A 16,256-nucleotide genomic window follows, 5' to 3' on the forward strand; every position below is an offset into this window, starting at 1 on the left:
TGATGGAGTCAAGATCTCTTGAGATTGACTGTGTGTCAGTGTATAAAACAGCCAAGTGGCCAGTGTTTTGTGTGGGCAGCTAAAAGTCAGCCATTCTAGATCAAGGCTTGCAAGTGAAAATTTTTTTATTCTCCTCCATTTTCCTTTTGACTTAAGGGAGATTTAAACTGCATAGCCAGCTGGTAATATATACAACAACACTTAAAACACACACGTGGGACTTCCCTCGTGGTGCAGCGGTTAAGAATCCGCCTGCCAGTGCAGGGGACACAGGTTCCATCCTTGGTCTGGGAAGATCCCACATGCCATGGAGCAACTAAGCCCATGCGCCACAACTACTGAGCCTGTGCTTGAGAGCCTGGGAGCTACAACGACTGAGCCCAACTACTGAGCCCAAGCACCGCAACTACTGAGCCCGTGTGCCACAACTACTGAAGTCTGCGTGCCTAGAGCCCATGCTCTGCAACAAGAGAAGCCCCTGCAAGGAGAAGCCCGCGCACCACAACAAAGAGTAGCCCCCGCTCACCGCAACTAGAGGAAGCCCATGTGCAGCAACCAATGCAACCAAAAATTTAAAAAAAAAGAAAAACCCAACGCAACCAAAAATTAAAAAAAAAAAAAAATGTGAAAACTTGAATCAAGTAACATGAAAGGCAGAGTCAGCTTAATTACTATTATCTTTGTACCTTATGTAACTGTGGCTTGCAAAACAGTTATAATAAAAAGCATTATTTTTTGCAACTTCTAGAAAAAAAATACAGACAACTGAGCTTACAATCAGAGTATATCAAGGCATTAACCACTTAGCTAAATCGCCCCATTAGTGTGGTGTTGGAAAAGGGCGTATGTAGGTGTATGGATGCATTATTTATGGTGGCTCATATATGATGCAATTATTTATACTGGAAAACAAAAATATGTGACCAGAGAGGGAGGAGCCTTACCTTTTCAAGTATAGCGTTGCCTTGATGAGGATTGATGTTGTGCCGGCTTATTTCTCTCTTGTATTTATATTCATAAACTTGGTCAGTGATATTAATCAGCAGAGTTGAAGGGCTGAAGACCAGTTTTCCACAATCATACACAGTTCCACTTTCAATATCAGTTGGTGCTGTAGCATATCGTAAAATTAATCCCATTACAAGGCCTAAAATAAAGAATAAATAATTGCACTGGAGAAATGTAATCTAAAATGTTCATTACTAGATGCTTTCAAATATATGATTTGTAACTTGTATAGGTGGCAGAAGAAAGGGTCGTTGCCTGGTTTAGAAAATTGTTTACTCTTCCATAGATACCAGCTCAACAGACTGTATTGTTAAAATATTTGCGATGGACACTGTTAATACTTCTCCTTTTTTCCTTCCTAATGGACACACAGATTTTGGAGAGAAGAGCTACCCACCTCTTCTATCCATCCAAGTGCTCAAGAAAACCTTGGCTCCATGAGAGATACTGAGCAATCTAATCAGTCAGGAGATGGAATTCCCCTGGAGAAAGTTTCTGGTCCACAGATCAGCACATATCTGAGACAGCCCCATCAGACTAAAAGGTTGCACTTATATACTGTGGTTAGGGGACAAGTGTTCTTATTCTCTCCCTCAGGACATGATCAAGGCAATATGTTTCTCTACTTTTTGCTGGCAGGTATCTTGTGACCTTGAGGGGATACAGTCCAAGGACACAGTCAATATACTGAGGATGGCTGGACTGAGATATAGACAGAACCCAGGTCCTGGATGGCTTCACTGAGCCCTGGATCAACCTATCCTGGAGCTACCCTAATTCTAGACTTCCTGTTATGTGGCATAATACATTTTCTAATTTTTCAAACAATGTAAAATCAAGTTTCTGCTTACCTGCAGCCAAACGCATTCTAATGATACAATATTCCCTTAGCAAAGAGTTGAACTCAAGTGGCAATCCTTGACTTTTGAGTTTACAAACTCTGTGAGGATGCTCATGGTAATCTGATAAATGTGAACTCTCTTAATATTGTGGATTTATTAACAAAATCACAAAGAAACTTTAGAGGTCCACACATTCCTCAATTTAAAATTAGGATTGATGTATTTGTTTTAGGATAAATCCACAGTTCACTCTTTAAAACATCAAAGGTTGGAGGTTTTACCACTCTTTTGTAAATCTAGTCATCTAATGGCCTTTCATTTATTCAATAAAACATTTGTTGGGTGCATATTTTGTTTCAGACATTTATAGACTTAAAATAAAACTACAGTCCCAGTCCTACAGGAGCTGAAGTTTGTAAAATGAAGACCCATAAGCAAACAATTATAATACAACGTGACATGTGCTATGACAGCTGGTAAGTACCCTGTGTTATACGAGTATAGAGAGGAGACACTCCAAAGCTCTCTGAATGATGCACAGCTTTAGATGAATCTTAAAAGGTCACATAAGATTTGTCCAGATGACCTGAATCAGGGAATGAGCTGGGATCCAGGCTGCACATGTGGGTGGCAGCACGTGAGTAACGGCAGAGACAGATAAACGTTCCCTAGGAATTTTGTTTGCCGACGTGTAGAATAGTTGTCAGGAAGTGGCTGCTTGGCCAGAGGTTGTGTTTCCAGCTCTCTGGCATTTGGTTGGGTTCTCACCGATGGAATATAAGCAAAAGTGATGTGTGCCAGAGCACTGAAGAAGTAGGTGAGTTTTCCCCCTTCTCTTTCCCCATTTATCAGATGGATGGGGCGGAAACAAAGGCCCTATAGGTAGAGTCACCACACTGAAGAAGTCTGCGTCCCTGAGACACCAGGTGGGGGAAAGCCATCCACCAACCTGGAAAACCTGCACTGGACTGTTACTTGAGTGAAAAGTTAACTTCACTTGTGTAGTCACTGAAATGTGAGTGGTTCTGTGTTAAGTCACTAGGATAACCTAATAATAAAATGTATAAATACAGAGGAATTTAAGAAATCTGATGGATTTAGGGAATCAGCAGTGGAGTAAGAAGAGAATAGGTGGAGAGACAGAGAGACAGAGACAGAGGCAAAGAGAGAGAAAACCTCTAGACCACAGGGGCCAGGTCATAAAGAGACTCCTCTGTCATGCTAAGAAGTTTTTATTTTTAACCCAATGGTAATACAGAACTATTGAAAGATTTTAGGCAGGACAGTAAAACAGTCAGATTTTCATATAAGATCTATCACTTTGGCAGTAATGTAGAGAACTAGAGTAATAGGTGAGAATGAAAGCAGATTTCTGTCAAAAATATTTTTACCTTACTTGTTTCTGCTTCAGTATTTGGCCCACTCCCCCATAATAGTGAGAAATATTTTATCTTAACCTTTGCCAGCAAGAAAAAATAAGTGATGGGTATGTAACCACCATGAGCACTTGACCCATCACAGAACAGTGGGCAGCCTTCCATGTGCAGTGTCAAATGACTACAATAAAACTAGTCAGGACAGAGAAGGGAAGACACACCACATACACTGCACATGGTTTAGGGTGCCTGCGTAAGAACATCACTTTTCCAACACTCTGGTGGAATCCTAGGAAGGATTCGTTTTCTAAAAGTTACTTGGCAATTACCATGAATGATACTATGACCTCTGTTTTCTGCTAAGTAGAATATAAAGAAGGGAAACAAGGTACTACATGCATAGGGCTTGAATGGAGAGAACCTGTATTGATAATATCTGAAATTCCCAAAGGGTGAGCCGTGAGCCGCTTATTTTTGCAATATGCTTTCAGTGCAGTAACAAGAAGTAAACACGAAGTGTCCACCGTTTTTTCTCAAGCAGGGGAAACAAGTATTTGTCATAATAACAAGTGCTTAGTACCTGGGTTTCTGTGGTTAAATTCATACAATGCCTCAAAAGCTAAATGGCGGTGCCTGGCCCTCTGTACCATCTCTGGTTCCAGCCTTCGAGAGGCGGCACACTGGAGTAAGTGGAGTAAGCTGCTCGCTGCCAGAGGTGACCAGATGTAATAGCCATGCAAATGCACCTTGCAGATAGATCTCCCACTATGAGAAGTGTGTAGTCTGACCGATGGTCTGGAATTCACTGCAGTCATGCTGAAGCCAGCCAATGACTGATCGCAGCAGGGGCACTAAGACAGGGAGATGGGACTCCTCTGAAGGGTCACCATGGCTCAGACTCTGCATCAGCTCTGCCCAACCTTTCTTAGAATTGCACCGCAGCTTAAACCTTTTCCTACGCAGCCTCCCCTCCTTCCCTCTCTCCACAGGGGTTGGTTGGGCTGCTCCAAGACCTGATAGCTGGCCCAGCATCCGCAGTCTCCCTCCCCATTTTTCCTCAAAGGAATTTTCCCCCAATAAACCTTTTGCACAGCTAATCTCTCTCCAGCATCTGCTTCTTGGAGGACCCAAATTAACACACTAGACAGAAGGCCCTGGCCCTCCTTCTCCCCAATCCCAAGGGTTGAGAGGAATCAACATCTTGGCACAGTACGAGGGCCAGTGGGGAAGCTGCAGCCTCACCATGCACTCGGTTAACAAATGTATCCACCCATTTGTGTGCAGTAGCAGCAACGAGAAAATCCTTAATGTTGGAGGCCAGACACCTACTCCTAGAGCCTCATAATGCTTTTGACAGCCACTCAGAGCTTTAGCTGTATGCTGACACAAACGTAGAATGTTGAGTTAACACGCTCCAGACCAGTATTGCATGAGAGCAGGTGACAGATAAAGTAGGATTGCTAGTAGGAAGAAAATGCTAATGAAAAGGGGTTATTTCTATACTCCCACAAAGATACAGGGTAAAGAGAGCATCAACCACTTTTACACAGAAGAAGAAAAGAGGGGACTGTTTACCATGACTTATGGACACAAACCAGTACTCTCTTTGGTAAGCCATGAACCACAACCCTACCTGCCCGGGGAGAAAAGGAGGCAGCCTGTCGCAGCAAAGCAATACCACCAACACATGTGTGCATAGCCCTGACCCCAGGTTGTATCCTCACCAGCATGACACTTTGCTGAGCTCTGTCACTTGGCCGGCTGGTGGCATTACCTTCTCCAAGCAGAAACTCTAGTCCAGATGCATCCCCTGGGTCTACAAGTTTGAGCATCTGGGCAACTAGGGTGACAGTAGTGGGAACTTGCTTTCTAGTGAACGCTGACCTTGCCCCAGAAGCACACAGACCCCCAGGACAGATCTTGGACAACAGACCGCATCCCTAAGGTCCTCACAATCCTACAAAGTCCATCTCAAGTCCCAGCTGGGGGACCTGTGCTCTGATGCAGCCTGTACTCACTAAGTTCCCTAATCTTTGAGTACTTATAGTTTGCACCACACCCTTTTTGGCCCCATTTTATATAAAGATATATATCGTTCAGCACTGCTCTGTGGACTTTGGCTTTGTCACCCCTACTGGATAATGAGACTGCTTAGGGCAGAAGCTGTGCTATTCTTCATCTCTTCTTTTCTCTAGAAAAGCCAAACACTTTAGGCAGTTATAACTCAACTTTCTCCAAGTCCACAAACTCCCTTGGATTCAAGAAGAAAAGGATCCTCTGAGTTTATGTAGTTAGTCAGTGACATTTTAAAATGTCACATGTAAGGAGCATCATGCCAAATGTTGTGATGTCCCTGTCCTTACAGAGCTTGCAATACAACTCTCACAGCAGATGCCTGACATACAGTTGACATGGTGATGTCTGTGGGAGAGGAAAGGAGGGACGGAGGAAGGAAGGAGGAAAGAGCCTCACGAGCACTCAGAATGCGAACCATTTAGAAATATGAGCCTCCGCTTTCTGGACTGGCTCTCCATTCTCCACATTGAAAATATGAGAACACCCCACTCCCTTCCTCCCTCCTTCTCCTTTCATGCTACAGACATGGAAGGCATTGCTCTAGGACTTGTGGGAATTATAAAAATGAATAAAATATGGCCCTGATCATAAAATATTAAAATATTTTAATCCTACCAGGCCTCTTCCTTCTGCCCAATCCTGTGATCCTGATTTCCAGTGAGAATAAGGTACAAGGGTTTCCTAAGTGTCTTCTTATATTAAGCCTGCATTTCATAACCGGTTCCCCTGCATCTTATTTAGTCATTCTACATGATGCTGAAATGTTATCCTAAAGAGAATTTTCTCAGAGGAATATAGATGGGGATTTACTTTTAGATATAATGATCATATTTATATGTAATGAAATGGATAACAGGATGGTTTTTAAAACACAACATGTTGAAATCTCTTTGTCTATGTTCAGACCAATGATTGTGTTCACACACTATCACACACACTGCCACGCCACATGGCACACTCCAGCGGGCTCCTTTCGGATTCTCTTCCTGTAGGAGTCACACAAAGCAACAAGCCCAACTATACACATGCGTCTAATCAGACTATCACACAGGTATATTTAAATGCCACATGACATTGGAGAGAATTTAGGAGCCTCAAGAAAATGTAGTTAATACATGAAGATTGAAGAACTGAGTTTTGTAGTTCTTTCACTCTCTATGCACGGAGTGGCTACCAAGAATAATCTAAATAAATGAGGTATTGTCTCTTACTGAAAAAACAAGATAAATCCTTAAGCTACGTAATATGATATTTCAACTTAATAAGGGTATCAGACACTGCTGATTGGCAACTCAGCATCTATCCCCTCTTTTTCCCAACAAAACCCTGATTTGTTTGGCTAACCATCCCTCCTCACATGTGCTCAGGGTAAGTTGACCTCTCTCTCAGGTCCAAGGGTGTTTCTATTCCCCTTGCTGATAATTGGTACTAGAAGGCATGTAACTCTATTCCTGTCAATAAAATGTGAAGAGAAGCTTGCTAGGAGGCTTCTAAGAAAAGTTTTGACATCCTAAAAGAGGGGCAGAGGAGAGATGAGCTCTCTTCTTCCTCAGGCTATTATTGTGCCTGGTCAGGACACCAGGAACTGCCATGCCCACCTTGCTCCCAGCCTGGCACTGAAGTCAGCACTGGGAATGGCAGAGCAGAGAAAATGAAAAAAAACCTGCATCCTTGAAAACAATAGCAGTTGCTGAATCAGCCAGCCCTGAAGACTACTCTTCTCTAGACTTCTAGTTATGGGAGATAATTAATTGCCATACTGCTTAAGTCTGTTTGAGTTAGGGTTCCTGTGACTAGCAGTTGAACACATCCTAACAGATACAGTTTTTTTTTTTAACAAGTGAATGTACAAAGTCCCAAAGAACCCTAAAGGAGAGATCAACTAACTCCACCCCCTAAAGTGTTAAGGAAGGCTTCGCAGAGGAGCTCCTTAAGGATGCACAGGATTTGCAAGGGAGAGAAGAGGGCGTGGACTTTATAGGGAGAAGCACATGGAAATCAGTAAGTGGGGTGCTAATCGGGAACATCGAGCAGTTTGGGTGGCCCACTAGGGCACCTGAGATCAAGGACCCCCGTGCAGCTGAGAAAAAGAGGGTGCTCAAGAGGGAGAGATGGTTGCCAAGAAGATCCTGAGGAAGAACAGAGTGAGTTCCTTTTGGAGAGGCAGATTTGTTCTGTTTCGGGGCAGAGGAAAGAGCGTTTGGAGAAAATTATCCGAAGAGAGAAAAGAGAATTGAGATACAGTGGGAACGTGGAGAGGAAGTTAACATCAGAAATAGTGTCTATTTATGTGAAAAATAATTTAGCAAAGGAATTTGAGTAGAGGAATTTCAAGATGACAGGAATAAAATAAAGCCAAGGAAGAGTGTTCTTTACCACTCTTAAGACTTTTTATAGTGGGAGACTCTTTAAGGCAGGGAATCTAAGATGTTATTTCAGTCACTCAGATTAAAAAAATATGAACTAGGGATCCAAATGTGGAAATGAAGAAGGAAAGGGTGTGATAAATATTCTAAGGAAGCCAAATCAGTGGACACCATTTAACTGTAAGATAGTATTCACAAATATTAGACATTACGTGTTATGGCTACAATTTTTAACTGTTTACTTGATATTTATCCACCTCTACCATCTTATCAAAGCCTTTGTCAGAACACTGATTTAGAGGGGATGATATGGGTTTGAGTTTCAAATGCTAAATGCATTCCCTAACATTTTCCTTTAGCAGTTTAGTTTTACACTGAGATTAGTCAGGGATAGAACCAAAAGTAAAAATACACAATGCCTTCTGGCTATTTAGGGCTTTTGTTCTCTCTCTGCCCTCCCACCAACCTTCTAAATTCAAAGGACTAAAGGAAAGTGTGGGTGTTGTTAAAAGGGACATAATTTATTGCTTTGTGCTGGCTCACTATCAACTTGCTTTGCTGAAGAAAAGTATCCCATAAAGATTTCAGAACAGGTCTGTCTTGCGGGGCATCTGCCCGCAAGAGTATCCCATGATATTCCAAGGTGGAAAGTGGTCCATGAAGCTGTTCCACCTTGGGATGCTTCATCCATTCAAAGTTCTATCTTCTCACAGGTTAAGAGTCATGCGAAATGACAGAGTCCCAACCATGAGATCTTCCACCATGGTAGGCTGCCCGATGTGCACATCCATCCTTGGTGCATACCAGACAACACACACATGCACACACTCGTGCACACAACACACACAAACACACACATTTCACAGCACTCCGGGATTCCTAACATAGCACTATAGGTAACTTTTCTCTAGAAACTATCTCAGCCACAGCTTATATGTAGCTAATACCGTTCCTTGAAATCATCTTAGGAAGTTTACAAAAGAAATATAGAGATATCTAACTAGATAAATACTGACTAAAACAAAATGATTTCTTTTATAATGTTTACACAGAATAATCTATATTTTCTCAAACCAGAGGTGGAAATGTCACAAAGTATTCTAGATAGTGATAGAGGAAGGGACTCTCCAATACATGGAGATTGTCTCCCAAACTCTGTCTTCATCACAGCAGGGTAATGAAGTGAGAAAGAAAAAAGACAGGAGAAAAGAAAGGAGACAAAACTAGAAACTGCATGTTTCAGTATCCTAGTGGAGTAGTTCTCAGACTTTAGTGCATCAGAAACCTCTGGAAGTTTCATTAAAACGCTGCTTTGCTGGACTCCAAGTTTTTGACTTAATAAGGCTGGGTTGGGGGCCACATATATCCATTTCTAACAAGTTTTCAGGTGCTGCTGCTGCTGCTGCTGCTTCTGGAACCCTACTGTGAGAAGCACTGTCTTGTAAGGCAGCAGTTTCTACCAATACGACTGCCGTCACAGTCACAGAACTCCATCAAAATCCATGTCACCTCAGGTTCATGCACACAGGTTTCGTCACGCTTGGAGAGCCCAGAGGTATAAGTAATTTTATCTTCAGTCTCTTCCAAAAATTTAATTCCATTAAACTAAGATTAGATGAAAGCCTAGTTTTGCATACTCCACATGAATAAGGCATTTGCAGTTCCTTCCCCACCCATTCTGACAACCACAGGCATTTAAAACCAGAATCACTGTGGCCTTGCAACACCGCCTTCTCTGATGCTGGGGCAGGTGTTTCCGGGTCAGCCCCATCACTCTCACTGGGACATTTCAACCCAGCTGCTTGGCATGGATGTGCTTTCACAATATTGCTCCCACTGTCTTTCCCATGCTGGGCTTTTTGCTATGGACAGTATAATGTTTCTGAGGCCTCAAGGTAAAAAGAAAACTTAACGACCCACCTCCCTTTCCCAACCTCTCCTCACTCCTGACTTCCTGGGAGAGCTAAATACCAACAGCAGACTTTGATGAGAGGACAACTGTGGCCAGAATTTGAGAGCACCAGCTTCCAAAAATGGTGTTTCTCCCAATTATTGTGGGCAGCCTTGGCCATAGTTGTAAATTTTTTGAGTTTCTGTTTCCTTGTGTACAAACTGAAGATCCTCAGGCCTATTCTGCATGGATATGGTGATGATTAGCCATGAGGGTTAGTATGTAGTTAGATCTTTCAATCTCTGTCTTTCTTTTATAAACTTTCTAAAGTACTATCACCTGGCACAAAATAGACATTTATTAAGTAACAGCAATGCTTCTAGGGCTAAATGTGTGACACAGGTGAAAGAATATGGGTTTTACGATCATGGGTTTGAAGTTCAGCCCTGGTGGTTACCAGGAAGTCACTTTATGTCTCTGAGTGTTGGTTTCATCATCTGTAACATAAAAATGACAATACCTCCCCCGTGCAACACACACATGCACACACAAACACACCCATGTTTGTGATACCCAGTGGCATTATGGAGCCGAACTGCCAAGGTATGAGACCCAGCTTAGGTATCTAGTACATGTGTGACCTTAAGCAGGTTACTTAATTTTTGGTGCCTCAGTTTCCCCACATAAAGAATGGTTGTTGTGAGGATTAAATGAGTTAATATATGTAAAGTGCTTATGACAGCATAATTCACACTGTAAATGCTATTTGTGTTAGCTATTTTCATTATTGTTATTGTTATATTGTTATTTTTATTATGTTACTTTGACATCATAAATATTTAACAAATATTAGTTTATCATGTTCCCACTTGCCTAACCACTTAGACTATATATAATATCTCCATAAACAGTTTAAATCAAAAATTCATTTTCTTGATGTGCACACTCATTAGCCTTTAGCATCTGAGATGGGATCTTTTGAGGCAACACAGTAGTTTGCTCTACGGCCTTCCTCTGTAGCTCCTTAGTGATTCAGAAGCACAGCAGAATATATAGGAGGTTATTTTCTTAAAATCAACTTTTAAAAACCTACACAGAGCAATACGTCTTTGATTTTTTCCACTTTTTCAAACTTTCTTTGGCTAACACTTTACAGCATGGAAAACCTTGCCCTGATCTCCGAAACTTCTTAAAACCAACTTTTTTCCCCCAAGAGGGAAAGCAAGTTTAATTCATTAGGTTCTTAACCCTAATTACCTTTCCTGCAGATCCCTTCAAATTAAACCAGAGCCACTCTGGTTTTCATATGACATGCATCCACAGATCTCCAAATCCACAGCCAGACCTCACTGTTCTGATGGTATAACTTTCTCTCTTTGCCTTTCTAACAGGAATTCAACAGGATTTACTGAGCATTCCGTATAAAATCAGAGCAGGACTGGAAGAACTAAGAATGGTAAAATAACACTAATTAAAATCCCATCTGGGAGAAAGACTCGGATGTCATTATAGGCTGGTAGCGTTCTGGGAAAAAAAGCTATTGGTTTGAGTTGCAGCGGCTGAGAGTTGCCTGATGGCTAATGTCAGTCTTGGCCTGAATTTTGAAGGACTTTTGCAGCTGGAAGGAAGGTTAGTGAAATCTATTTCATTTCTTCCTCATTTTGTAGATAAGAAAACTAGGGCTAGAGATTAAATCACTTGCCCAAAGTAATGCATCTAGCTACTGAAAAAAAAGAAAATCATAAGGATTTAAAAACCCAAATCCCCAAGAGAGCATCCAATGCTTTCTCCATAAAGCATGCTACATTTGAATAAGTAAAAAGCCTCAGAAGGGCCTTCCAGGCAGGGAGAAGGGTGTGAAGTGGCAGTCAACATCTCTTATGGGCCTGGCAGTCAAGGAGGCAGGGCTGGACTGAAGCAGAGTAAAAGGCATCAGTAGGGGAGAGCCACACCATGTCCACCAACCCAATTTTATCCTGAGGAACCTCCAAGCAGTGTTAGGATAAAATTAATGCCTTATGATTTTTTAAGAAAAATAGCTTTTAAAACCTTAGTGCTTGACTATGTAACTATGTTTTCTTTAAATCTTGAAAAACAGGCTGTTGAGTGAACTCAATTGGCCTTACTAAACTGCTAAATATATTCTTAGAGGATCAGACATAGTTTAATACGTTAATATGATATAGTTTAATGAATTCAAAATCTAAACTTTGTGGCTTAAAATTTCTCTTCAGCCCACTAAACAGTGAGCAAGATTTCCCCTTGTATTTGAAGACTGTCCCTTATATTTTAAGGCTGTGAAATCAAAGGTAGAATTCTAAGGTATTTAAATTGTTTTGTCCCTAAACTCAGATCCCAATCCTCAAATGCATGGCATTATGAATATCCTACAAAGTAAGGGAGCTCCCAGTGATGTGTAATGGAATTGTTAATGCTATCAGGGAACAAGGAGCAATTTTTCTTTTACGAACAAAGAGCAATGGATACAGGGCCCTAAGCGAGCAGCGCTTAAGTGCACCATCTGTTGCCAGTCAATATTTTGACCATTAATACTCTCTTAAGCTTTTAGTCCAATTTAAATGAATATCATCATGGCTTATACTTTAAGCCAGTTATGGATTCTAATCCTTTGATTTTGAAATAATGAGAGCTGTAGAATGTCATGAGACACAATTACCAACCACTGTTCCTGGTGAAGCAAAAATATTGTTAAAATGCTGCCACTAATTTTTAAAAGCATCCTAGGACGCTTGATACCAAGAAAGATAGATTATTTGTATCTGGAGTATCAGAATTATCTCCAATGAACTCCAGAGTCAAACCAAACACCACCCATGATTTTCTTGGCCTCTACAATACTTCATATAAGGTTAACAACTTGGAAATTGTTCCTATAACAATAACTATAAAAGAGCAGTTAAATGTTCTGTTTGATCACTTTTCTCCTCACTTTTATTTAATTGCTCATTTCCTAAGACCCCGCTCCCTAAAATTTTTTAATTGGATTTCCCCATATACAGATAAAATGCATCAACATCTAGTGTGTCTTCTAAAGGATAACTGACACATATCGGCAGAATAGTGACAGAAAGGCAAAAGGCTGGCTGGGCTGAAACAGGAAATCCAGTGCCTTAGAAAAATATTTATGGTTCTGATACAGAGGAAAATGAAATGTTATACAAATAGTTGATGAGAGTAAGAGCAGTAGTCAGTCCAGTAGGGGAACTGTTAGTCAAATTCATTGATAAGCGTCAGGTACAGGACCAAGCAATTTTAGAAGGTGTTTCATTACAAGCATATCTGTCTGTAAGATGGAGATGACTGAAGTACAGTTTACTTTCAAGTGTTCATCTCCTTTAAGATAAAAAAAAACTTTTAAAAGTTCAACGTGAACCATAGTTTTGTTTCTTTTCTTCCCCACTGATTATCACCAGGCCCCTGGCAGAACTCTCGCAAGAGCCACGGCTTCCATCCTCTGGTGATGAAGGCCTTTATTTGGTCTTACTCTGAAATTTCATTCTTTTGGACTTTCTGGAAAAGAGAATCTATCTGACTAATCTTGAAAGCATAAACAATATGAGGATGCATCTGGATCTCACAGATACATCTTCTCTCTACGACAATCATTGAAAGAATTTATTTATTTTAAAATATCTTCAGCATCTCTTAATAGAGATAGATAGATAGCCCAGCTTGGTGGCTAATTACATGACCTTCATATCTCTAAGTCTTCATTTCCTTACCTGTGAGATGAGGATGCTGGACTTACAATCTCTGACTCCTTCCCAATATATGAATTTCAAATTCAGTTATAGCTACTGGGAGATTCATTCACTTGGCATCTCCCTTCCCCTCACCATGCTAGTGGGAACCTGCTGTATAGCGCAGGGAGCTCAGCTCGGTGCTCTGTGGTGACCTAGATGAGTGGGTTGGGGGGAGGTGGGAGGGAGGTCCAAGAGGGAGGGGATATACGTATACATATAGCTGATTCACTTCGTTGTACAGCAGAAACTAACACAACATTGTAAAGCAATTATACTCCAATAAAACAACAAAAAAAGGTTTATCTGAATGTCCCATCTTATTTCTCTGTTGTCATTTCAGACGATTTTATTACATCACTGACAGAAAGTCCCTAATAAATATTTTAGACATAACATTTAGATCATCCCTGAAGAAGAAATATGAGATGTTACCAGTGCTATCCATATGGACTATTTTCAGAGATTATCAGTGAGAACTCTTTTGAGATGAACATGAACCTTATTAGACATGTGGATGAGTAAAATCACATGGACGCCGCCATGAGTGGCTATTCAGTTTGGGGGAAGTTCACTTCTTTGAGATTTAGTTTCTTCCTCTGTATAATGAGGTGGCTAGAGAAAATAACCTTTAAGATCTCCTTAAATTCCAACAATTATAATTCTATGCCAATAAAAAAAAACTAAACAACACTAAAATAAAAGTCTTTTCACTGATTTATACAGTTCAAGATAACTCAAGGATACTAAAAATTCTAGTAATGGGATAGTTATACGTATATATGGATGTCTCCATAATTTTTATAATCCTTAGACATTGCAGTGTTTCAGAACTTGCTTTCAATAACTCCCATATAAAAAATTTATAAAAGAAGGACAGAAATCAGACAACTCAACTTAATCCCACACAAACCTTAAGCTTAAACTGCCTTAAGAATAGAAATTTAGAGAAACGCTATCTCAACTATTGCTCAATGTGCTAATTTTTTTTTTCTTCTTTATTGAAGTATTGTAGATTTACAATATTGCATTAGTTTCAGGTGTACAGCAAAGTGATTCGGTTTTACATATATATACATACACACACACACATATATATGTATATATAAAACCAAATCTTTTAAAAATTCTTTTCCAGTATAGTTTATTACAAGATATTGAATATAGTTCCCTGTGCTATACAGTAAATGTGCTAATATTTTATGACTTCAACCACAACTTAAAAGTATTTCATGCAGTTTTTAAGGATTAAAGTTAATCTGGGAATTTTCATGTTAAAAAGTAAAAGTTACATTTATGTGTTGTGAGTACAAAGTATGTCTGAATTTTAATAGGTCACCAAAATTTAATCAAAAGTTTTACAAAACAGTATCTCCATCATAGATAAGCTGAAATTGGTAAATGAGTCATAGTTCAATCAAATTCAGGGCTATGAAGAAATCTTTCCCTCTAATAAAGGTTTATAATTTTAAAACCAGTGTTGTTTTGCTAAACTATATATAGCCCTTTAATTTAATGCCAAGAATTACATTGTTTCTGGCTTCTCAGATTACATCCTATATCCTCTTTGATTATTTATTAGAAGAGTCAGTAGAAAGCCTGGTCCACTGATGGTGGAGAAGGGCAGTGACTGGCGCCAAGGGCTTTACATCTGGTGGTGTCACTTCCCTTCTCTTTGACTATTTCTCTTTAACCTGATTGTAAGTTTTTTCCCTCAAATGAGAGTTTTGTTATGTGTTTTAAGTCCCTCAATGGAAAGGAACTTAACTGTGCTCTGAATGGACCAGCACATCAGCTTCCTGAAAGAAATTACACTGCTTAGCCTAAAACTTCTGCCTTCTAGCTCAAGTATCTCACAGTGGGATCCAGTTAAGGCATCCGATTTCTTATGGTCTCAAATCATGACTGTACTTTGTTATCATCAGGACATCATATGGTTAGCATATAAAATGTGCACTGATCCTGTTCCTTGAACCTCAGGGGTATAAAAGGCTTTAGGACTTCCAAAATAAGGGAAGTGAAATATAAAAGTATATTCTTTACTAGGACTTATAACAATGCCTCAGCTGTTTCCATTGTGTTCAAAGTTCCTATCCATTATCAGGCTAAGAGTGGTAAAGCAAACTATTTCATAAATCAGATCAGTTTTAAAACTACCAGTGTCTTACACTTTACTTTAAAACATGCGAGTACAGACTGGATAATCTCTGTCACATTTTATTAAGCTTTCTGAAAGGAATGATGTGGTAAGTTGCACAGAAAGAGCAATACCTTGGGAGTTTAAAAGGTTAAATTCTTTTCCACACCTTGTCCCTCCCTCCAAAAAAGAAGGTACATAGTAAATCATACTAACAATAACAATAATTATAAACTAGAAATTATGAAATCGGGCTAAGAAATGAAGAGCACTGCATAAAGAAACTTGTGTATTATAAGAAAATAAAACATGCTCATATAATTAAAATCAATTTGAACAAAATTACTCCAATAGTAGGGGTGGAATACATACGTTTCTTCAAGTTTTCTTCTTGAAACTAGTTGATGTAAGAGGATTTACTCAATACATGTTTAAGTGATGTTATTTCTAGGACTCATCAGCCCCTCCAGTGAAAGAAGGCTGCTCTCTGTGACTTCCCAATATCTATCATTACAAAAACAAACAGCTAGCCCTGTTTGTCTCCCCACATGACAATGGACCTGCATCTGTCAACAGACTCGCATTATGTGCCGCGTGAGAACATGACTGTGACATTTACTCTTGTGACAAGGCAAATTTTGGCAGCTCATCTGGATAGAGATGAGCATTCATTATGCTGCAGCACCTTTCATCAAGCTAATGACATTTCAATCAGCACGTTTTCTCCAGTTTCGGTACTTTGATCTGAGCACACAAGTCTCTAATTACGCCCAAGCAACAAGTTTCACATCAATCCAAC

At 40.0% G+C, this 16,256-nt stretch overlaps 1 protein-coding gene across 21 annotated transcripts in view; it reads right to left on the reverse strand.

Annotated features, from left to right (window-relative positions):
- The window catches only part of SLC9A9 (solute carrier family 9 member A9), a 683,127-nt gene that overhangs the window by 523,371 nt on the left and 143,500 nt on the right, over positions 1 to 16,256 (reverse strand). For 20 of the 21 annotated variants that reach the window (XM_082461227.1, XM_082461222.1, XM_082461225.1 and 17 more), the window contains one exon: positions 945 to 1,147. In XM_082461227.1, the coding sequence (XP_082317353.1) occupies positions 945 to 1,139 (195 nt within the window). In that variant the 5' untranslated portion in view covers positions 1,140 to 1,147. Of the gene's footprint in view, positions 1 to 944; positions 1,148 to 15,829; positions 16,252 to 16,256 lie in introns of those variants that run through there. The other variant, XM_082461230.1, reaches the window with a different exon arrangement.

This window comes from Balaenoptera physalus (assembly GCF_965194825.1).
Source record: "Balaenoptera physalus genome assembly, chromosome: 4".
NCBI classification, from domain to species: domain Eukaryota; kingdom Metazoa; phylum Chordata; class Mammalia; order Artiodactyla; family Balaenopteridae; genus Balaenoptera; species Balaenoptera physalus.